This window comes from Setaria italica, chromosome VII (genome assembly GCF_000263155.2).
Source record: "Setaria italica strain Yugu1 chromosome VII, Setaria_italica_v2.0, whole genome shotgun sequence".
Taxonomy (NCBI): Eukaryota; Viridiplantae; Streptophyta; class Magnoliopsida; order Poales; family Poaceae; genus Setaria; species Setaria italica.
Genome location: NC_028456.1, coordinates 33,685,001 through 33,708,001, shown reverse-complemented (window position 1 = coordinate 33,708,001; position 23,001 = coordinate 33,685,001). Strand labels below are relative to the sequence as shown.

At 44.8% G+C, this 23,001-nt stretch overlaps 3 protein-coding genes across 5 annotated transcripts; all 3 read right to left on the bottom strand.

Annotated features, from left to right (window-relative positions):
* Positions 1 to 1,599: 1,599 nt before the first annotated feature.
* Positions 1,600 to 11,188, bottom strand: LOC101784120. The gene is made up of 6 exons (XM_004977273.2): positions 10,719 to 11,188; positions 9,159 to 9,244; positions 6,790 to 8,829; positions 6,485 to 6,694; positions 6,282 to 6,406; positions 1,600 to 2,978 (listed from the first exon to the last, which is right to left on the bottom strand). Exons 1-6 carry the CDS (start codon positions 10,719 to 10,721, stop codon positions 2,041 to 2,043), a joined length of 3,402 nt encoding a protein of 1,133 aa, XP_004977330.1. The 5' UTR covers positions 10,722 to 11,188; the 3' UTR covers positions 1,600 to 2,040.
* A 2,610-nt stretch (positions 11,189 to 13,798) lies between these two features.
* LOC101783715 (probable serine/threonine-protein kinase WNK9) lies at positions 13,799 to 16,848 on the bottom strand. Its single transcript, XM_004977272.2, has 7 exons — positions 16,607 to 16,848; positions 16,437 to 16,474; positions 15,725 to 15,955; positions 15,079 to 15,299; positions 14,720 to 14,877; positions 14,324 to 14,627; positions 13,799 to 14,249 (listed from the first exon to the last, which is right to left on the bottom strand). Exons 1-7 carry the CDS (start codon positions 16,703 to 16,705, stop codon positions 14,068 to 14,070), a joined length of 1,233 nt encoding a protein of 410 aa, XP_004977329.1. The 5' UTR covers positions 16,706 to 16,848; the 3' UTR covers positions 13,799 to 14,067.
* A 275-nt stretch (positions 16,849 to 17,123) lies between these two features.
* On the bottom strand, positions 17,124 to 22,074 carry LOC101783046 (calcineurin B-like protein 6). 3 transcript variants are annotated; one of them, XM_012847863.2, is made up of 9 exons: positions 21,695 to 22,074; positions 21,327 to 21,482; positions 21,155 to 21,237; positions 20,959 to 21,018; positions 20,370 to 20,478; positions 19,726 to 19,778; positions 18,435 to 18,515; positions 18,226 to 18,338; positions 17,124 to 17,410 (listed from the first exon to the last, which is right to left on the bottom strand). In XM_012847863.2, exons 2-9 carry the CDS (start codon positions 21,436 to 21,438, stop codon positions 17,353 to 17,355), a joined length of 669 nt encoding a protein of 222 aa, XP_012703317.1. In that variant the 5' UTR covers positions 21,439 to 21,482; positions 21,695 to 22,074; the 3' UTR covers positions 17,124 to 17,352. The 3 variants fall into 3 exon arrangements, with proteins under 3 accessions (XP_012703317.1, XP_004977328.1, XP_004977327.1); XM_004977271.3 differs by having other exon boundaries at positions 21,878 to 22,074; XM_004977270.3 differs by having other exon boundaries at positions 21,883 to 22,074.
* Positions 22,075 to 23,001: the final 927 nt, after the last annotated feature.

The window sequence follows — 23,001 nt, the reverse complement described above, 5'->3', positions numbered from 1 at the left end:
AGGAATCCGCATGAGAGGAGAAGAGAGGGAAAGATTGAATGCATACCATGTTACTCCAGAATTGTGATGACGAGTGACGACGCCGACCAACTTCCGCTCCAAGAGAAACAAGAACCGCCTCGGCCTCAACGACGTACGACCAACTCCGGCGGAGGAACGCCTCACGCGATGAATGCCCGGCCCCTTTCTCTCACCAAGCAATAACGCGCACGGCGAGGCCACTCTTCTCGCCCTACTTTCGGCGGAGGCGAGGTCGCTGGAGACGGGAAACCACAGACAGTCAGCAATGGCTACCTGGAGTGGCGATTAAGCGGAGCCTTCAAGTCGGAACTCGGATGGCGGCGGGCAGGTATGCATGGTTAAGGCGGTGGAGGCGACAGCCTTGGGTTTTGGGTTCTCTGGAAACCGCACGCGCACGACTCGGCAGGAGGGGAGCTTGGAGATCGTGGTTGGGCCAGATGGGCCTACCGTGATACCCGCGGTTTCTGCTCTATTTTTAGTTAATCGTACGTACGAAATTACGGGGCCATATCATCAGATATTACCGGGAATCAGACCCATCTTCGGAAGGTAGGAGAGCCTCCGACTTCCTGCACGCGTCCTGAGCCGTCCGATCGGCCTCCTTCATCATCTGCGCGACAGCTCCGAGGGTGCGAGCGTGCGTTGCATGCCGGCCGCCGCAATGGGCTGTTAGGGTTAGGGTTTCGAGGTTAGAGCTCTCCGATGGCCGGTCGATCTGACGGTGGAGACGGAAGAGACGGCAGCGGGAGACAACCGGATGGGTGGGGTCGGCGGTCGAGGCAACAAGCTGGGCGACAAGCGAATGGGATCTGGACGGGCTGGTCGGAGCTAGGAAGTGCGACGAGGTGGCTGGGATGCTGCTGGCCGCTGGTGGCGGAGGCTAACGGTAGGGGACTTACCCGCGGCTCAGCTCGCGTGGCAGGGGTGGCGGCGGCGAATTCGGCGGCAGGGGGATGGGAGCACTGGAGATCGATGGAGAAGATGACAAAGAGTTCGTAGGCGGCAGCGGCGGTGCGTAGGGGAAGCGTGTGTAGGCGGCGGCCGTGGCAAAGTAGTTGGCTGATATTGCTCTGCACCTTCCGTGCGATGCCGGCTATGTATATAGTAGGGCAAAGTTTGGTCAGGACACCCGCTAATAGAAAATATGTTCAAATTTGCCAGTACCATTATGAAAGTGGGTCTCTTTGCTAAATCGCAACGCACCAATTAAAAAATGAATTTCTTTGATTTGAGGAGGGAGACAAGGTAGGTAATGTCCTTTTTGCCCTCCATAGAAGTGGGGTCGCATGTCAGGTTGTCATCTTATCCTCTCCACGGCTCCACCTCTTCTTCACGTGCTCCCGCCCACTAACACCGGTGATGGCATGGCAGTACCTAGCTAATTTATGCGATTGCGATGTGAATTGGCATATTAGGTGTTATCGCGGTGTCTCACAGCAAATTTTGCTATACGGTAACGGTTCAGCCCTTTATGTGCGTGCCATTTTTTTCCTAACATTGCTATTAAATTTTTACTTATGGCTGAAATCACGATGTTGAGAAAATACACCGAAAGTAGTTCGAGAGAATCGACAGTGATTGTGACCGACGATAAGGCAAAATGGCCCATGTAATACTCACGACTGTCAATTAAGCCATGCCTGCCGGCAACTTCACATTGTCAAGAATTCTAAGCAAACTCCCTCCATACAAAGTTATCAAACCATTCGCTCAAAACCCTGCCCCCTATTGGCCAGCATTATCAGACAACAAACAGAATCGACCTAATTACAGGCTCTGAATGCAAATGTACCAGCTCTTCAGGACTCCCCCTCTACATCAGTTTGGGATCTACGTCACCGGAAAACTAACTTCATTACAAGGAAAACTTCTAAAACTGCACTACAAAACTTACAGGCGCTGTCAGTAACTGGAGGAAGAAGCCATCATTGGTAGACAACACAACACTACATTAGGGTTCTGAAAACAAAAGACAAGTCGTCCAGGAGTCCTGCACAGCCACAAACTCCGCAGCAAGCTTCAGAGCAGTGGCGGCAAGGAGGGCGCTCGAGACTGCTTGCCAAGGCTCAAGTCAAGGTCCACTTCCCTGCTAACATCTGCCTTGGGAGCCCATCCAATATGTTCCTGCCGCACCGGGAACAGCTCCAGGCAGGCTTCAGAATCTGCACCAGGCTCACAGTGGCCCATGGAGACGAAGTCGAAGGCCTGAGGGGGCTCACTCAGATGCAGCCGTTCAGTGTCAGGGTTCATTTCAGAAGATACAACTCTAGTGCTGATGCCTGTGATGGAGCCAGTAGTCACAACCTCTTCTGGCACTGGGAACAGCAGCGCACCTTCACTAACCATCTCCTGGATGAGTTGCTGAGATCTCGGTGTTCTGGCAGTGACAAATCCAAACAGCTTTCTTGTCGATGGTTCTGAGCCTGAGTGGGGTTGTCCATGACCGTGCTCAACAGGTTTGATCAGCTTGGTACTGACTGCAGCAGGTCCAGAGTCACTTGATTGTTCAGTAATACTTGAGGCATTCGCGGGCAAAGAGGTGAAGTCTTCTTGCTGGTCCAAGTCTCCATGCGCGTCCAATTTACTATAATTTCTTGGCTCCACACAGCAGTTTGATCCAACTTTTGGAGAATTCATCTTAGCAGAGGACCAACTGCTGCCAGGTGAGGTAGTGCCTTCACTTGTGGCAGCTTTTGCAGCTTCCTTTTCTGCCTCGTGGTCGCACTCCACCAGCAGCTGGTTCTCAATATGCACGACATGCTTCACAGCACAAGTTTCTTGGTCTGATGACTCATATAATGCTTCATCCCGTTGGTTCAAAAGATCAGGTTCTTGTAGTTGCCCTTGCTCTGCAGCATTGTTCACTGAACCATCTTGCTCTTTGCCTAGAACAGTTTCATCAGCCATATCTTTCCTTCGCCTGAACACTCCCCACAGGTAGTGATTCCCCTGGAAAACTAAAGTTGAAGACAATTTAATCAGTGACTGGAAAAGTGGATATTACAATAAAATATAAGACAAGGTTATGCAAAGGCAATACTTTTTCTCAAACATGCAAGAGCTGTCTATCATTTAGGCCCTGTTTGGCACAGCTCCACTCCTAAACTCCAGAAACTCCATCAAAAAATTCAGCCAAACACCCCAACTCCAAAACTCCATGGAGTTGCCAACTCCATGGAGCTGTAGTGCAAATGGAGGTGGAGTTTTGGAGCACCTTTTTTGCTGCTCCAGAAACCACTCTTTTGAACCTCCTCGTGGAGTTGGTGGATAATTACCCACCAATGCCACTGGTTACATAGAAAAAACGGTTCGTTCTATTTTCCTCCGAGACTCCACGCACTCGTCTCCACCGCGCCTTGGCCGCCCGTCGCTCCCGCCGCCGGCCGCCGTGGCCCCTCCGTCCCGCGCCTTGGAGCCCCGCCGCCGACCGCCCCCAGCGCCGCCCGTCGCTCCTGCCGCCGGCCACCCCCAGCGCCGCCCGTCGCTCCCGCCGCCGGCCACCCCTAGCGCCGCCCGTCGCTTCCGCCGCCGGCCGCCGTGGCCCCTCCGTCCCGCGCCTTGGAGCCCCGCCGCCGGCCGCCCCCACCGCCGCCCGCCCTAGCCTCGCCGCCGGCCGCACCCCCCACCGCCCGCCCGAGCCCCGCCGCCGGCCGCACCCACCGCCGTCGGCCCGAGACCCGCCGCCAGCCGCACCCCCCACCGCCCGCCCGAGCCCCGCCGCCGGCCGCACCCACCGCCGTCGGCCTGAGACCCGCCGCCGGCCGCACCCCCCGCCGCTCGCGCTAGATGCCCCCCACGCGCCTCAACCCCTTCGGTCGAAGGTCCCCGCCGCCGGCCGCAGCGCCCCTCCGGCGGCCGGAGCGCCCCGCCGCCGAAGGCCGCGGCCAGCCGCAGCGCCCCACAGAGGCCCGCCACCGGGGTTGGAGGAACGCTGTAGCCGCCGATAGCTGTGGCCGACGGTGTTCTGTAATGCCTTGTGTTGGTCTGGCTTATCTGCAAAATCAAGATTTTCTTCTAAATTTTGGGATTATTGTTTCAGTTCTTACTTCTTAACTAGCTCAGTGGATGCAGGACCGGCCTCCGATGACAAGGGTGATTTATGAGAAATGTGATGTATATATGTTCCTTTCTTATCTCATTCAAGATTTTGTTATAGAGTGATCCGTTCATATCCAGAGGAAGAAGAAGATGGGATAGAGAGGATGACAAGTGGGGCCTGAATTAGGGGGCAACAATAGCAATCCACACTGAAATTGGTCTTTTTTGGAGCTGAGAGCACCCAACTTGCCAAATACCTCATTTTAGTTCTGGAGTTCTGGAGTGGAGCAGCTCCACCCAGAGCTGGAGCCATGCCAAACAAGGCCTTAAGGGGGGAAAAGAGATGCATCACCAAGTCCACCCCCTGAACTACTCTTAGAACATACTCCCTCCGTCCCCCAAAAAAAAATGTCATTCTAGGCTTGTCCTAAGTCAAACTTTTTTAAGTTTGACCAAGTTTATATAAAAAACTACAAATGTTTATGGTACAAAACAAGTACCATTAGATTCATCATGAGATATATTTTCATACGGAGCTGCTAGCGCCCGGACGTCTGATCCAGGCGCTAGCGTCGGACGCTACGTCATCCATCTAATTAGAAAAGTGACTGTCGAATCGCAACCAAAAAATTACCGCCACAACAAAAGACTAATGTTGCACGCAACATGATCTGTTCCCAACCTCCTTTCTGCGTCATCCTCATCTGGGTGCACAAGTTCAAGAGTGAGCCATCCCCCAATGAATTCCTCCTCTGCAAGGCATGCTTTGGAGCAAAACTCAGTTGAAACATGTCCCATCAACACCAAAGAACCGAATTCACACCACCAAATCAACCATATACCCACCGCAACATTGAAAAGTGTCATATGCAACAACAGAATCAAACGCTTGAAACATTGAAAATGTGCGCTAGAAATAGTTCGCATCTGACTCCACGCGTGATCTCTACTCTTAAACCAATCTCAAAGGAAAAATGGCATGAAAATGGTTTGAAATCATACGAAATCTAGATTGCCCCCTCTAAATCACATCATTGGCCATAAACATAAGAAATTTGGGATTGCAACAATTCAAAATCCCAACTGCAACATGCTAAAACAGTAGACGAAACATGAGCCGAAGCTAATCAAGAAAAATATCAAGTAGCAACATCTCAATTTCTCTGTTTCAACATCTCCAATCAGCTTTTGCAACATTTGAGAAAGCACCAATTGTGACATCCAAATTAATATTTCAACATCGAGAAAATATCATCAGAACATCCTAAATAAACTACTGCAACATCAACAATCTGACGGCCCCAAAATCACCTTTGCAGCTTCAATGTTCCAGCTCCTCGCACCCCAAATCAATCCCCATCATTAGGATCAATCTCCTAGCTGCCTGAATTAATGATACAATAGGATCGAGTTTCACAGCACCTGGATCGACACTTGCTGCTGGAACGGATCTTCTAGCTACTCAAATCAGCACTCTGTGCTAGAAATCAAGTTGTTGAGCCACTGTCGTCCGCCAGAACCATTGGCGTGCGAGTTCAAGGGCTGAACCCATCGAGCATGGGTGCGCGAGGTCCTCACTAGTCACTACACCCTGAGCTGCTGGATGAATCGCTGGTAGAGGCCTCCGCACAAGGATGCGAAGGCATCATGGTCCAGGTGAAAGGATAGGATGAGTAGATAGGGTTGAGGAGACCAAAGGGATAAGCAGCTACGGTAAATAACAGGAGAGAGAAAGCTGTTGTTGGTGGGAGGCTGGACGGCAGTCACGTGTCGCACGTCCGTGTCCAATATTTTCATCTAGTGTCGGACGCCCTACCACTAGCATTTCCGATTTTCATAATATACCTATTTGATGTCATATCAATGATATTTTTCTGTACAAACTTGGTCAAAGTTAAGAAAGTATGACTTAGGACAAACCTAGAATGACTTGTTTTTTGGGACAGAGGGAGTACACTCCACACTAAAAAAAATAGAAACAACCAAAAGGACAACATATCCTACACTATCCTGCCAGCAAATTCTGGAGGTCCCTAGCTCCGGCGCTGCCCGCACGCACAACCAAATACCAAAAGCAACACTGGTTCGCATGAAAAAAAGTTTTAAAGTAGAAAAATAATAACAGCTGCACATAATCTGTTTCAGCATCCAAAGTAGGTGTATGCATTGTCCGGAACGGCAAGGAATCAGGGAAAAAGTAAATTCTCTAGCTGGAAACTTACAGTGGTATTGTTCCGGCAATAAAGAAGACGGGAAGATTAGTAGCTCTGCCATACCAACTGCAACTTTTAAGGCACCATCACTTTTGATAATGCCATTAACTAATCTGTTGGATACTTCATTTTGCCTGGGATGTCATGAGAAGATTAGTACATTGAATCACATCAAGCAGGAGAAGAGCAAGCAATAAGATACGCAAACACACCTCGAACTATTTGGGAAGAAAAACAACCCAATGTTGTCATCAGTAGGTCCGAAAGACTTCCAACTCTTTGGCCAGGCTTGTGACCGAGGGAGCTTCTTTACTTCAACTACTGATTGTAACGATGCTGACAATTCCCTCACTCTCTCACATGCTTTCGAGGACAAGTGGGCATCCAACATAAGCACTTCAGTGTCTATCTTAAAGACTCCGCTGTTGACAAAAGAAAAGATAGAATACACCATCTTATACAAAAGAAAATTCGTTTGGCACTTTGGCCCAAAGAAGAAAAATATCATCAAACATACCTCCAAACAGGTTCATCAAGGGGTTGCGAGTAAATGTAATATTCTTGATCATCGTATTCTGAATGAGATGGTCTAGATTGTTGGGAATGACCTGTTGCAACTAAAGTTTGTGGCACCATGTTTGCACCATCATTAAGAGACTGGTTCGTAGCATCATTCAGAGCACACTCAACATTATCAGAACCTACGATATCCTCTTCATCTTCATTTTCAGCTATGTATCTTCTCCTTCTCTTCACAAGCCTACCATTTATGAGATTTTGATCATTTAATTCTCCAGTCTGTACAGTCTCTTCCACAAAATATTCAGTGTCTACCCTATGCTTCGTCATTGGTTCATCACACTTAGGAGGTTGAGGATTGACATTTTCCTTCTGCACATCTTCAGCCTTCTCTTCATCAACTTCATCGTCATCATCGAGAATGAGTCGCCGTCGCTTTCTCGGCTTGTCCTTGCCAAAGTTATCAACATCATCAGAAATTTCTACTTCTGTGGCACTAGCCTTAAGAGCAATTGCTTCTGAAGAGATCTCTAAGGATGAACTCGAATTATCCTGATTCAATAGCTTTGATGGTCCACTGTGGTTTTCCTTCACATTATCATTTTCAATGCGCATAGATGGCAGACAGTTGTTTTCCTTTGGCAAAACACCCATGATGGATAAATCTGACATGGCTTTGTCAAAAGTACCATTTTGTGGAGTGAAAGGCTGTGGTCCATTGGCAGCTACCATGCTAACTTCATGATCAAGCATTTTTTTCTTCTCTCCTTTGAACATCAAGTCATCTAGGACATTGCTATTTTTATCACCATGTGTGTCAGGTTTGTCCTTATTTCTAGCACAATACATGTTTTGTGCACCGACCACAGTTCTATTATCCTTAACAAACTTATCTTCCATATTTTTGCAGATAACTGGAGCATTTGTTTGTTTGTCATGATCACTGTGTTTGGAAGACAAGATTGTGCCACTGCCATCTTTCAACCCTGATACCTGGTTTGCAGCCACTTTTCCAAAAGAAAATGAAATCTTTCTTATATTACTTTGGAGGTCACTCTGACCAGTTCGGTTGTGTTCAGGCGCTGAACCATGATTGAGACTTTCCTTTGCAATCAAAGAATCATGTTTCTTGTCAGAATAACAATGAGTAACATCGGCATCACCACTTAATGAGTTCTGAGGCGAAGCAATCATCAATTCCCCTCTTCTATCCTCAACTTGATGGCTCACCAAGGTTTCATCTGATGGTTTATTCCCTGCCTTTGAATCAACTTCACAAGTAAGAGAGCATTCATTCATATTAGACAGTTCTGATTCATTAGAATAATCCAATGCTTCAGCAAGAATTTTCCTTTCATCCATGCACTTTGATTTGTCTCCACTTTTTTCACGATCTGAGTTTCCTTCCTCAATTCTGGGATTTAATGACTCCTTGGATCCTGAAACCACCTTCTTTGTCTTCATAAAGAATCCTTTGAATGGTGCCGTTTGTGATTGTGGAGGTTCAGAACTTATATTATCATGTGGCTTCAGGTGATTGATTTGTTTTAATCCTGGTTTCAAATAATTTGAACCACGATCATTGTTCAAACTTTGAACAGATTTTTCATTGTCAACCTGTTCATTCCTATCCTTGTTCTTAGTTGTTTCTGTCCCAATGGTCTCACAAGAATGTAATGCATTCACACTTGTGCTGGCAATGCTAGCATCCCTGCATTGTCTTCTACTGATGCCCATACCTCCCATATTTGAATTCTTTCTAATGCACTTCTTTTGCAAATAATTCATCCTGGAAGAATATTTTTTCTTCACATACGCACTTTTTCGTTGTCCCCGTGGACTAAAAACTCTGGCTGACTCCAACCTCTTGGTAATTGGATGCTGTGATGTAGTGACAAAATGAATGTGACTAGACGGCCTTTCAATTGACACCTTCCCTAGAGACCTTATGTAAGAACCTTCACTATGCCTTTGATGGCATTCCTTGCAAAACCAGTCTACTGATGATGCATCATAGAGAATTTTGTCCAAACAGTATCTGCACCAATGATAAATTGTAATTAGAAAAGGCAGGTCATTACTTTTCTTAACATCAAAAAATGGAAAATTTAATATGCAGTATCAACATAGCTAAACTACAAAAAAAATGCATTTGGTGTGATCTACTATTAAAAAAATTCAGAAGAGAGCAAATATACTGTGGGCTATATGCCTATTAACAAGCAAAGAATACAAATTGGATTCAACAAAATAGATTCACAGCAGCAGGAACAGCTTTTCTTGACCAGGTGACAATTGCATACTTAAAAAAAAAGGATGGACCAGGTGATCTGCAAGAAATCATTTTTTGATTGAAAAGAAGCATACTGGTGTGTGTGAGCTCCCTTGCAGTCACTGCAACTCAACAGAAGATGTTTGAAACCAGCATCTCCACACACTTCACAAACAATATTCTGCACAAATGTCAAGGGGTTACTTATATAAACCATCAACTATAAAAGTGCTGCATGGTATAATCATAGACCTGCCTGATGATATTCTCATATTTTCTAAGGCGATATCAAAGTTTGTGGGCATTAAATCATTAGCTACTCAGATATTAAACTCACTACTAATAGTAACAGAAGGCTTAAATATAATTATTTGATATGGAAGGGCTTGGCATATATTTCTCTGAATATGTCATTTCATCACCTGCCTTGCTACTTGACCTCCTGTTTGATTTTCTTTCACTGCACCTCATTTAATAGCTAGTTCTACCCATACATTACTGCCAGCGTCCTTATCACTGCCAAATTGAATCCCTGCTGTACCATGCACCAGCAGAAGGTGCTCTTCCCTTACCTGAATACGTGATCATGGTGCACCCCAATCCATGATGTGCAAACAAAGCGAATTAAGTTAAGACACTTAAGAGTCCTGAACCAGTGAACAATAAAAGGTTATTGGCAGGTTTATGACCCATGCCAATGGTGTCTCCTTAGTCCTTAGCCCTCTCTACTTGTCACACACAAACTTCAATAGTCAAATTGTCATGGAATCCTGAACAGGATAAGCATTTGACTGCAACCTTTCAAATTTTGTCCAGTTACTTTCACCATTAGTCTAGAGCTCCGTTGTCTTGTAATTTATTTTGACCATGACCTATATAGGTAGATTAGACATTCTTTGTTCATTCCCACACCTCACTACAAATGAGTTAGCTTATCAAATTTACTCCTTTTGTTGCAAATGTGATGCCTCATGCTCCATTAGCCCAATGACCCATCTGTAGGCTAGTGCAATGGGGGACAGGGGAGGCATGGATAATACTCCGCTACACTACACATGGTTCAAATCTTAGTGCCCACTAGAGTGCATCGATGGGAAGTGAGTTCCAAGCCCAGTGAGGCCACGTGGCACGCTTGTGTTATAATCTAAAAAGCCAAGGGTTGGTCGGTAATCAATAAGCCCGGTGTGGCTATGCCCGTGGAGGTCAAATTGTGCAGCATTCAACCCAGAAGCCATTGAGCAGTCCCCACACTAGACAGGCTTGGATTTGGATTCTAGGCAAAGAAACCAGCTTAAGCTGTGGTCCTTCTCAATCAGCCCCAGCAAAAGAATATTCTGCCCGAGCAGTTGAACAGGATTGAACTTTCAGAGATGAATTTTGATCCGAATAGATGAATACAGCACGAAATCAAACGTATAGGGCACCACAATAATGATCTTCCCAACAGTAACAGCCCCCAACCCTGTTGAACAGTGGCCGTGGGAGACCATCTAGATCAAGGCCGGTACGAAGTTCAAAATACCCCCGTGTCCACGGGCCAAGAACTCATCTTCCTTGGCACATCGCCTACCAAATCCATTCCGTCCACACTTCTTGCGCGAAGAACCAATAAAGACAGGGGAAAAGTACCGCAAGGGAAGATATGGGAGACATACCATTTTACACTGACCAAGATTCTCCAAGAACCGCTCAGCCTCAGGCACTCAAGACTGATACGAATTCTGGAATCTTCCAAGAAAAAGATCCGACGGACACCCAAGGAACCCAAGTCATAAAACCGTCTTCTCCCCCCAATCCTCCAGCCGACCCCTGTTCCTCCCCCAAGGCAGCAACAAAAAACCCTCTTCTCCCCAAACCTCCAACCAACCCCGACTTCTCCGCAAGGCAGTAACAAACAAAGCTCTTCTTGAACCCTCTCTCCCTCTCCCGCTCTCTCCGCAAGGCAGTAACAGATAAGGGAGGGGAGTAGGGAGTGACGCCGTGACGGCCGAGCGGAGAGGCGAGAGGCAGACGAGACGATGGAGGAGGAGAGGAGCGGAAGGTAATGATGGCATCCCTGCCCCTGGATGTCGGTTTCATCGGGGGATTAGCGAAGGAGAAGGCGGCGAGAGAGAGAAGGTGGGGTTTCGGGTTGCGGGGCGCTGTTGGATTCGGCTGTGGACGGTGATTAGGGCGTGATCAGCGTTGGGTTTCCGTTTTGGGCCGTGGTGGGGCCCGCCACGATCTCAGCTGCCTGACGCGATCACTGGGGAGGAAAGCCGTCGGGTCAAAAAAACGGCCGAACGTAGGGTGGGGATGGTTTCCTCGTCCGCGCTTGAATTTGGTTCAATGCTTAGCACAAATTCTATAAAGCTAATGAGCGTTTGTTTATAAAAAGAGTTTTTAAACAAAGCAAGAAAAATGAACCTTGGTATAGATACGAGATATTCAGGTCATATCCACTTTTAGTGATAAAGCTTACGACGAAGGAGGTCAACATAGGTCATACTCATACCAAGCCATACACAAAACACGCATTCAAGACTCCTATACTTACTAGGTGTATACTTACTGGGTGTTGAAGGATCAGGTACACATTTTCACTTAATGTATAGGTGTGTATTCCTAAAATTTATGGACATCATCGTACAAAGTTTGGTGAATAGCAATTATACACTGTATAGTAAACTTATAATTTTGCATAATAGCAAAGTGCTAGATCATCTTAGGTTCATCCACGTTAGGCGAATATGTGACCACATGCGTATTCGTCACATATGAATTCCAATCTGGATGTTGGGATCCCAACTCTAAAATCTTAGACGCCGATTCCAATAGACACCCTAGGAGTCTACGGCATAAAACCCTCTTCTCCCCGAACCTCTAAGAGGGTGTTTGGATACGAGGTGTTAAACTTTAACAGTGTCACATCGGATGTTCGGATGCTAATTAGGAGAATTAAACATGAGCTAATTATAAAACTAATTGCAGAACCCTGTGCTAATTCGCGAGACGAATCTATTAAGCCTAATTAATCCATCATTAGCAATTGGTTACTGTAGCACCACATTGTCAAATCATGGACTAATTAGGCTTAATAGATTCGTCTCGTGAATTACACTCCATCTGTGCAATTAGTTTTGTAATTAGCCTATGTTTAATACTCCTAATTAGCATCCAAACATCCGATGTGACAGGTGTTAAACTTTAACACATGGTTGCCAAACAGGCCCTAAGGCCGGATTTTGAAGGCACTAACCAATCTCGTATCTGCCTTTTGTACTCTAAAATCGATGCATGCCAATGCCGAGCCTATTGTATTCAGAATCTGCTGGAGAGCAGGCAGTCAGGCTCAGGCACCCCCTTTTCGGGAATGGTTAAGCTCTGTGGACCCCCACCGTCCAGATTGGGCAAACTCGCGACGGCACGTGAGCTTGTGCCTTTCTTGCTGCATGACCATGATCGGCCTCCGATCTTTTGACCAATCGGCCTGACCTTTCTGAATACCCCTTTCGCTTTTACGGACTTGTTGCGTGGCTTTTGGAGCTCATCTCCCGGCTCCGGCAAAGCAGCCTGTGGCTTTGTGCTCATGTGACCTGATCGATCTGTGCTAACCATCCGTTCCTCGAGTATCTGCGTCCATCGTCGAGCCTAGGTGCTAAACTTTGGCTAAAGTTTAGCAACTTTTAGCTGCTAAACTGCCAAACACCCTTGCTAAAACTTGTTAAAGTTGAGCTGCTAAAGTTTAGCACTTTAGCAAATTTTTGGTTGCTAAAATTTGCTAAAAGGTGGGCTGGACAACCTATACCCCTCATTTATTGTTTGTCTCCTCTCTCCTGCGCACCTTTAATAAGGGTAGATAGGTCTTTTTACAGCTCATTAAATGCCTTTTAGCAAGAGTATCCAAACAACTTTTGCTAAAGTTTAGCAACTAAAGTTTAGCAAATTTTAGCTGCTAAACTTTAGCAAAAGTAACTAAACAGGGCCCCATAGTTCGGGATCATCAAAATATTCTCTTGTTCCTTGCGTGATAGCGTTCTCTTTATCTGTCCCTTGAGACATACGTATTCCTGTTTCACTTTCTTACGAGTCAATCTCTGTCCGTCTTGCTTTCTACTACTAGTTTTTTTAGGATAATCGCGTGGATTTGATATTTTCGCAAGTGCCCAAGGCTATTCTCTTTTAGTTTTAGCTTTGGAGAAGAACGGTCGCACATGGACTCCAACTTTTGTTACTGCCTGCAGACTGCAGTGGTACTAGTACTACGGGCTACAGGCACACTTGGAGAGTGATTGCTGGTCCAAGAACTCAAGGTATTTTAGGTACAGTCATCGCTACTCCGTACTAATGTTAACTTACAAATTTTCGTTTGCAACTCCTAAACTACATGAAGTTCGATCTGTAGGGAAATTATTGGACGGTAGGTGGACCGTGCCGTACGTGTACAAGTGAATTCCATCCTGAAGATGAAATCATGAAAGTGAATTCCGATCCGATGCATTTGAAGCGGATACGGGAATCTTGTAGTACAAGTCGTCACGCCCACGTTCTACCCTTGCCAGAGTTGGACACCACCACCATCGTGCAGGCTAGCGAATCCTCCACACCTAAACCGTGTCACGTACAACCTCACAGGTGCTATGGTGGCAATCACCCTAATTTTGCTTTAATTTCGAATGGTTCTGTTCCAACTAATTTGTGGTCACTATTCAGAATTGACCAAACATATGCTATCCTAGATTTCTGAAGGGGGAAAAAAAAGAAAAACAAAGATCATCGACTACAAGGCGGAATCAAACTTGCTCCAACTCAATGTTCTGTTCTTTCCTGACACTAAAAAAATGGAATAAAATACAGTCCTTTGAATTTCGTCATCATCAACTGCAAAATGCCATGTTAAGCAGCACATCTTGCAGGCACTGACAAGTCTACACGCAGAAGAGGCTGAACATGGACTCCTATCCTATGTTCTACTAAATTGAGATAAAGATACAGTAACAGCGCTTGGGGGGAAGCAGTGCTGTATTATGGCGTTCTAACTCTGGATCTCCAATGACGAATCAGGATGAGCATGAATGCACCAATCAACTCCGTTATGATCTCTATGCCCCCTTGTGGCAGTTCAACCTGCTCAGCCATTTCCATGGCAATAGAAAGTCCAGTATCCTTAGCCACGTCCAAAGGGAACTGGACAGCTTTGGAACCACCTGAAAGAATTCCACGGGTCAGTACAACGCAAGAGCTAATTGATTGTTTTCTCATTGATGGAGGCTGTAATTACCGCATGGATCGGGAAACCTTAGCCACAGATGGACAGGGTTGGTAACTTCCATGTTTCCATTCAGCAGAAATTCTCCCTTCCGAAACACAAAACTGTCAAACTGATCACCATCTCTAGTGACATTCTCAATCTCAACCATGGAGACTGAAAATGGAGGTGATGAGAGCGAACTATCATTCTGGAGGAAAGAACTCCTCAAGAGCTCACTTGCAGAAAGTCTTTCAGCTGCTGGAGCTAAACAGTTCTCAATGAAGGATCTTACTTCTGAATCTTTAACCTTGTAGAGAGCAGCTGGTTTCTTACCCTATAATATCAATCGAAACATTATAATTAAAATTAATTATTGTTTTCTACGATAATAGAAAAGAGGTACTATGTAGAGCATAAAGCACTTACTTGAGAAACGTTCTTGAATATATGACCCATGCCTTGACATTCACTATAAGGATATTCACAAGTAACCAGTTCAAGCATGCACATCCCAAAAGCATACACATCCACGAGCTCATTGTAATTCCCAGTGTAGAGCTCTGGTGCCATAAATTCTAATGTGCCTGAATTTGATGGTATGACTAACTATTGTTAGTAATGGATCTAACTGAATAAAACATCTTTTAGAATAAGATATCTGCTCGACTTCAAACCTTTCAAAGAGTGTTGCATGGTGTGTCAAACTTTTAACTAAAAAAATGTACGTAGCCATTACAAAATCACTAGATATTGCAAGAAGATAAATGCAAAGAAGAGAGTTCTACCTTTTACACTTCTTGTTTTTTGTTGTTGCATGAATGTTGCCAAACCAAAATCACCAATCTTCACTTTCCCATAATTTCCATTTATGAATATATTATCACACTTTAAGTCTCTATGTATGATGGCCGGATTCTGGCTGTGTAAATATTCTAGCGCTGTTAGTATCTGTATTGCCCATCGTCTCATAGCCTTCATGTCCAATTTCTTATGTTTTGTGCGATACCTAATCATATGTTAAAATGAAAATGTTATTTCACAGTTCATATGGGAAAAAAAGAAAACAATATCCATTTTAGAAGTTCCAAAATAAAATAGAAAACTAAAATTGTATGTTAAGTTTTTTTTTCTCTTTTTTTCCTTGAATGGAAGGATGAAATGAGTAAACTATATATAAAAGGTTAGCTTCTAGGTACTTCAAATTTTGTGAAGGACACTGATGAAGTTTATCTACTCTTTGCATATAACAGGTTAGGCAGCATTGATTCAACAAAAACATAAAGATGTTAACTGAAATAGTAATATGTATCCATAAGAAAAATAATCACATAGGTCTATGAATTTGCTACCTAAATTAATACAACAGACTGGTTTATTCAAGGACATGATTGTTGTGAACATTGAAAGTATAATGAAAGAAAAGAGGTATACTGTCTCAAGCTGCCAGATGTGAAGTATTCAGTAATAATGTTAACAATCCCCTTCTCCTCGTCAATCCAAGAGGCAAACAACTTCACAATGTTTTTGTGCCTTAGTGTCCTCAACAGTTGGATCTCCGTGTTCAGTTGCTCCATCTTTTGCGAGCAACCCATGACAGAATCATTAATTCGTGATTGGCTCCATGCAACCTCAACACCCTCCAACTTGTCGAAAGCTCTGTAGCTATTATCAAATCAGAATTAAGGAACACAGGAACAATAATGTTTCATCAGCATCACACAGCCAAGGGCTACAACACATAAGAGAGCTTCAAATATCTCAATTTAGCTAAAATTACTAAAAAAGATAGCTGGCATTACTTTAACTACAAATAATAAACAGGAAGATGAAATACTACAATTGATAGGTGAAATTAAAAGATAAATGAATAAACCTCGTCCAGTATGTGTTTCCAATGTCTTTTTTCCCCCACAGATGTAACAATTATAGTAAATATTTTCAAGCTCATCAGTTGATAATCTACCTAGATGGAGTCGGTTTTCAAATGTCGTAGCTGTATAGATTATGTATCTGTCAAAAGCAAAACAAAATATCGGCACTAAACAGAACATCTAACCCCACCAGCAAACGAAAATTCAAAGTGTATTTAATCCACCTAAAAGGAAACGAGAGGAATCAGCAGATGAGATTGCTCGAAGGATACACAATTTTGACGGTCCCCGATCCCACGATCTCATCGTACTGCAGACACGGGACATCACAAAGGAAAAAGAAACACACGTAAATCATACATTTATAATCAATGTAGCTCAATATCTGATCTGACTATCTGATCTGATTCCAGCAAAGCGATGAGCGAGGAAGAAGTCGTACACGGATGAAGCGCCCGGTAGGATCTCTCTCAGCGAATCCTTCTTCCTCCTCCTCGTCCGGGGGCTCCGTCTGCGCCTCCTCCGCCTCTACAGGATCCATCCGCACCAGCCAGTACGATCGCGCGCGCAATTGCCTCCCACGGAGGAAAGGAGTTGCGCGCTGAGATTTACGGGGTCGTCGATCAGTTGGCGGCGGCGCGGCGGCCGTGTCGATAACAAGTCGACATCCAATCCATATCCTAGTGGTGGGCTGGGCCGCAGGCTTCGTGGTCTTGTCAAATCAACTGCGCGATGGGCCCATCCATCACCGCTAAATATTGGCGGCTTGAAACGGTCTGAGCCGTCTGATCCGCATCATGTCCGGTTTCGGGCAGCAAATCCATCTAATTAGCTCGGGTACTCGAGAACTCACCATCAAGGCATGATACGAGCAACGTCCGAAAAATCAACAGGTGATCGGGAAAATAAGTCACATGCCTACCCAATTTCTCAGTTTCTGACATTTTCATGCCAGCAGGTGCGACTTGTTAATTAAACAATATATTTGAAGAGCATTTTATAAACACATGATAAGAAATGGTTCGTACTGAAATCCTGGGTAGAATATACTCAGCGCACTCAAACTATACAAAAGAAAGAACCCTCAGAAGGACATTGCCACCACATAAAATATACATTTCCAAGGAAATAAAAACACACAAGTGCACCCCGCAGAATCTGTTCTGTTGTGCACCAGTCTTTGGGATCTCATGCATCCTCTACTTGAGAGTTGAATACAAAGCTTGGAAATGTTGTTGTAATATCCCTGTTAAAAATTAATCGATAATAAGGATCACTTATTTCAACAAATTATATTAATAACTGATCTAATATACACAGATTCAGCGGTAAAAAAGGGATTTAACTGCAACATCATTTTAACAGAAAGTGTTCTCTTTTTTCAGTTTCAAGTCAATCTTGAGCAGCATCACATGTATTTTTGGCCTAGTTTCAATTAGCAATCATGATGGTGCCCGATCAGCACAAAATACTGGCAATTTCATCAGATAAGGATCTGAAGGAGAAAAACAAGCAATCTGCAGCAAGCAAGGGTTGAATGAATATTCCCTCCATTTCACTATACTTCCGTGCCTCAGGAGTCAGGAGTATATGCTTCAATACATCTGTAGAAGGGTGGAAGTGATAGTGTTCTATTGTGATTTTTCATGTTATAATCCTCATAATACTTCTGTTCTTTCCAACAAACTCTCAATGCACAGGGTGCTTCACTCTAGTCTAAACAAGAAGGCTATTTAACATCTCCCTTATCACGATTAACAGGACATTAAGCAGACTTTATTAAGCAGAGTAAAGCAAATGACACTATTTGCATTAAAGCTTGTTGGGAAAGCAACAGTATCCCGTGCACATCATGAAAAGCCACATTAAAACAGCATTTTTTTCACTCACTGAGGGACAATTAATTGAAACAGCATGTCCTGAGGCCATGGACAAGCATGACAAGCTGTTAAGAATCTAACATACTGAGTGAGCTTCACGTATATCCTTAGGGTGCAATTGGAAGTATAGGAAGAAAACTCAAATAGTTAAGAAAAAGGCAAACTCATCAGGAGTACTGACCGGAGATATGGGAGGGTCATATTTTTCAACAAAGATGGATGCCTCAAGACAAGATTGCGCCATTCCTCCTTGTCAATTTTCCCGTCATGTTTTGTATCTGCTTCCTCAAATGTCTAGTAACATTGAAAATAAGGATTTGCTGAGGAAGCAACTAAGCATAAATTTGATAGATATTTACCCTATACAGAAATACATGTACCCATATATACCTTGTCAATAATGCCTTCAATAATATCATCTGAAAGATTCATTCCTGATTCAGCAAGTGTTGCGACCACCATTTGCTTGACCTGACAATCAAGAAGGTACACAACAACATTTTCACTTTTTCGCGACCACCATTTTTTTTTTCAGGCAACGCCGCTAGTGCTGGAAGTGCCGGCCTCGCCCCGGCTGCTGCCTCTGACTCAGCCGCGGTGAGAGAGAAGACGCAAGCTTTCCTCTCCTCAGTGCGGCTTGCGCTGCAAACACCACTTGCGCGCCGGCCTACGCCGCAACCGGTGAACGCAGAACCTACGCACACGCCACACCGCAGCACACGCCTCGCCACTCAGCTGTTGAACACAACAGTGAGGCCATCCAAGAAGGGGGAGATACTAGCAATGAAGAAGTTGGGTATAATTGCTAGAGAGGAAGAAGCTAATCGTGTGACAGAGGCAGACTTTGACAAGTTCCTCAAAACGACAATGCAACCACGGCATTTCGCTGCTCTTCGGGACATCTTCCTGGCGGCGCGCGTTCTTTCAGATGCAGAGCTGCTGCAGATCAACAGTCAGGCGGATGGCGGCGCAGGTGCATGAACACCACCTCCTATCAGAGCATCCCCCTCGCCCCCCCCCCCCCCCCAACCCCAAGTAGCCGTCTCTGAACCAATGGAACAAGTCCGCTGGTGTAAGGCAGGTGCAAGGGGCCTCTCGGCATTTAGATGGCCGGCATTAGGGAGATCAGCTAGTCATTGATATCTCCTGTCTTCTTCTTTCTGGTTGTATATCAGTCATCATGTAGTCATGTTTTTATGCACCAAACCGTGTGCGAGTGCCCGGAAGGCCCGCGTTGTAACGTTCTAAGCGTTCTTTTCTTCTTAAGACAAAGATACGCAGCTCTCCTGCGTATTCACGAAAAAAAAAACATTTTCACTTTTTCAGTGATGCTGGCTGTATTTGATGTCAAATTGGGTATGCTTCTTCCACGCAAGTATTAGGACAATCCTCAAAAGGAGTTGTGAATGAGGGCCTCAGTTTAGACTCATAGATAGATGTTGACATCAGCAACTTAGTTCTGTTAAACTTGAGAAATAACCACTCTAAATTCCGCTGGCAGCAAATCATGTGCTAAAATCAGAACATGATTTGAGAGGATGAATAATGGTGATCACATACAAGGTATTGTAGCACCTATAGGAAAAATACATGCAACATGGAACACGCAAACCAATCATATGCACTAACACATGCAGCTTGGAACAAATTATTAACTTATGAATAAGCAAATGGAAAGTACCTCCTGCTTTTCAATGAAACCTTGTTGTTTGAGATCATACAATTTAAAAGCAACTGCAAGTTGAGATGAAACAAGATCATGAGGATGAATGATTTAGTATCACAGAAGCATAATTTCTCAAAGTAGAATCAACTGAATTGGTTCACTACATAGTCATTATAAATTGTTCATCACAGAAAAGCTCAAACCTAAAGATTTTGTATGTTCTTGGAAACAAAGATGCAGGCCTTGCATAATATACTCTACAGGCCTCCCCCTCACTACACAGCCTCAGTAGGTAACCAAATCAAAAGGAACTATTTCTAGTTGCAACAAATAGAATTTAGTGGCAGTCCAATTGACTTCTGAAGGGGGGAATGAATGTCTTTCCGGTTTTTACAATGTTCAATCTTTAGGAAAACTGTAGAACATAACATGCATAGCACTTCTTCCAGGTGCCTATGATGTCCACATACACACCAAGGGATGTTACAATGAATCCAACAGCCAACTGCCTTTCATGGATATCTAGTAAGCAGTAATGACTCAACATCTTATCTTGAACTATTATCACATAAAAAACTGTAACTGGATATTCAGTCAGTTATTTGGCATTATCAAAGATAAATATATGGATAAATAGAGGCAAGCATGAAAGGGCTCACAATCAATTTTTTCATCAATTGGTGCATTCGGATGGAACACAGAAAGAGCTCGAGCAAATTCCTCAAATTCAAGAATTCCATTATGCTTCGTGTCGAACAAGTCAAACACCTGGGTCAATGAATTGAAAACAGGGCACCTTAGTGCTGACTTTAGGTCAACCCAAAGGAAATGTATATATGCATATTTTTTAAATCAAACAAATTTGTAACAAGAAAAACAGAGAGTTCACATTTAGCACTCCCGACAATTGCAGGTGGGTGATTACACATGCAGACACATTGAGATATGTGTCCACGCATGCCCACAGAAACATGTGTGTGAGCACATGATCGAAGCTTAAAAGGTCATGGTCCATGCTGTGTCCTACCACTGTTCTAGATAGCTTGGCATAATGTCAATGTTCATAATACATAGCATACCATTGATCATTTTGTAACACACAACTTGAAAAAATAGTATGACCAAATAGCGCATTACACAATAATGGGAAAGAACAGACTGAACACCAGGAACAGAGCAACAGTGAACCTTTTTTCCACGACAACAAAATTTTCACTGACTAAAGGTATAAGGATCCAGTGCACATACCCGATCAGCAAACATGCTATCCTTTCTGTTTGTCTTAAACAGGGCTAATTGGAATTCGTCCTGCAGATAAGATGGTCAAAGCCTCAATGCAAGATGAGGCATCATCGCTTCATGGGTGACAAAATTGCCACCATGGGTGACAGAACTGCCATTTACTGCCACTCCACAGTCAAAGAAATTAGCAGAATTTACAAACCTTATTGATCAAGCCATCATCAACCACGGCGCTGCTAATCTTCTTGAACAGCTCATACAGAGCCTCTATTTCGTTTACATTAACTGCAACATACAGGATATTCGCTGCTGAATAAAAGGCAACAAATATGAAACAAGCATCTGACAAAGTAAGTGAGTAAAAGAGAACATACAAACTGTTTCCCTGGCCAGGCGTTCGGGGTCTTCAAGGCCCTTTGGCCGATTGGGTATGTCAAGATCACAGCACTTGAGCAAGCCAGCAGCGAGCCGCCGAAGAAAGTCCATTTCACACTCTTAACAACAGCGATCTAAATCAACGCGGTTCACAGCTGCAGAGACCAACAAGTGGGTTGGGTCAGGACTCATGACCACAGTGATGAGCAATTTCGGTGACAGGATGCCACCGCCGCATAATTCCCCCACCGATTTGAAAAAAAAAATCATGAAAACTGAAAATAACCACTTCCCCCGCTCAGTATCAGGATCACAGGAGCATAGCTCAATTGGAACCACGCGAATTGGAATCCCGAACCCCCAGTACCTCGGACATGAAATCAAGCCACAAAAGGATCCCGTCGCCGCACAAACAGCCTCACAAACATGCGCACCCCGCATTCTCTCCACCGCGGTGGCGTCTACCCGCGAGCGGCACGGCCATCCACCACATCAGAGTACGGGCCTGAGATGAACTGGGGCACGGAAAGAGATCGGTAGGGCAGTCTACCTCACCTCATCGGGATCCTCCCCGCGGCAGTAGGGGAAGTTTGCACCGGTGGTGGCTGCCGGCAGCGAGGAGGTACGGAGGCCGGGGGCCGGCGGCGAGGATGGACGGAGGGCGGGGGCCGGGCCGGGGGCGAGAGAGAAGCAGGGAGAGCGTCGCCGTCACGTGGAGAGGACCGCCGAATCGTCCGGAGAGGAGGTGCGCCACGTCAATGATCTCCGCGCTACTTGCCAGATCCCGGCAACATTCCTGGGCCGAGAGATAGGTGGGCTCTGGTGGCAGGGTGGTGGGCTGGCAACCTCGCTCGCAACAAGTGGGCCTTGATTTGTCTGTTATTAGCAAGTTTTGAACCGGATCAAATCAACGAACGTGTACTTCGCTATTTGCACGTACATAGTACATTTCCATCTTAAAACTGGACACCCATTACCTTTTGATTTCGTCCACCGTTGCTTTATTAAAACCTCTCTTTTTTAACTATAAGTTTATTAAAACCCCTCTCCCACTCACTCCCAAGTCTTATAAAGGTTGATGACCAAAGTTAACACGACTTGCAGTTCTCTAAATGGGGAAGTCTCCAATCTCATCGAGGTGATCGGAATGAATTTAAGGTCATTTTAGAAATCTGCAACGAGAAAACCAAAGGTTCCGATTCTTGCTAGAAAAATGGGTTTGAGTCGATTTCAAACGTCCTTCCCTTCCGTAATGTATTTGGATTTTTATGGGGCAAAAAATCTTATAAATATGAAGGATGATAGAGCATAGACAATTAAGGATATCAATCAAATATATGGAACACTCTACCCTTTTTTACCATTCTCTTTGTCCTGATATTTTCCAACTTTCTCACGTCTCTATGGTGTGGGAGGGCGCGCTACCTACAATGCCGAGTGTAGAGCACACGGTCAACGAGAAGTATCTTTTGCGGGATGCGCTTTTAGTACTCATGTAACGGCGCATTTTTTTTTTTTTTGCATCCAACACCTTTCGACATCGGTGTCTTGGACAGTTTTTCTTTTGACGTGAGATCAAGAAGAAAGGTGGGAGCGAAAGGGAATCTTCAGGGCTTCAGGATAGATCCAAAGATGGGGACTGAAGTAGCGACTGTTGTGGCCTGTTCTTTTCTT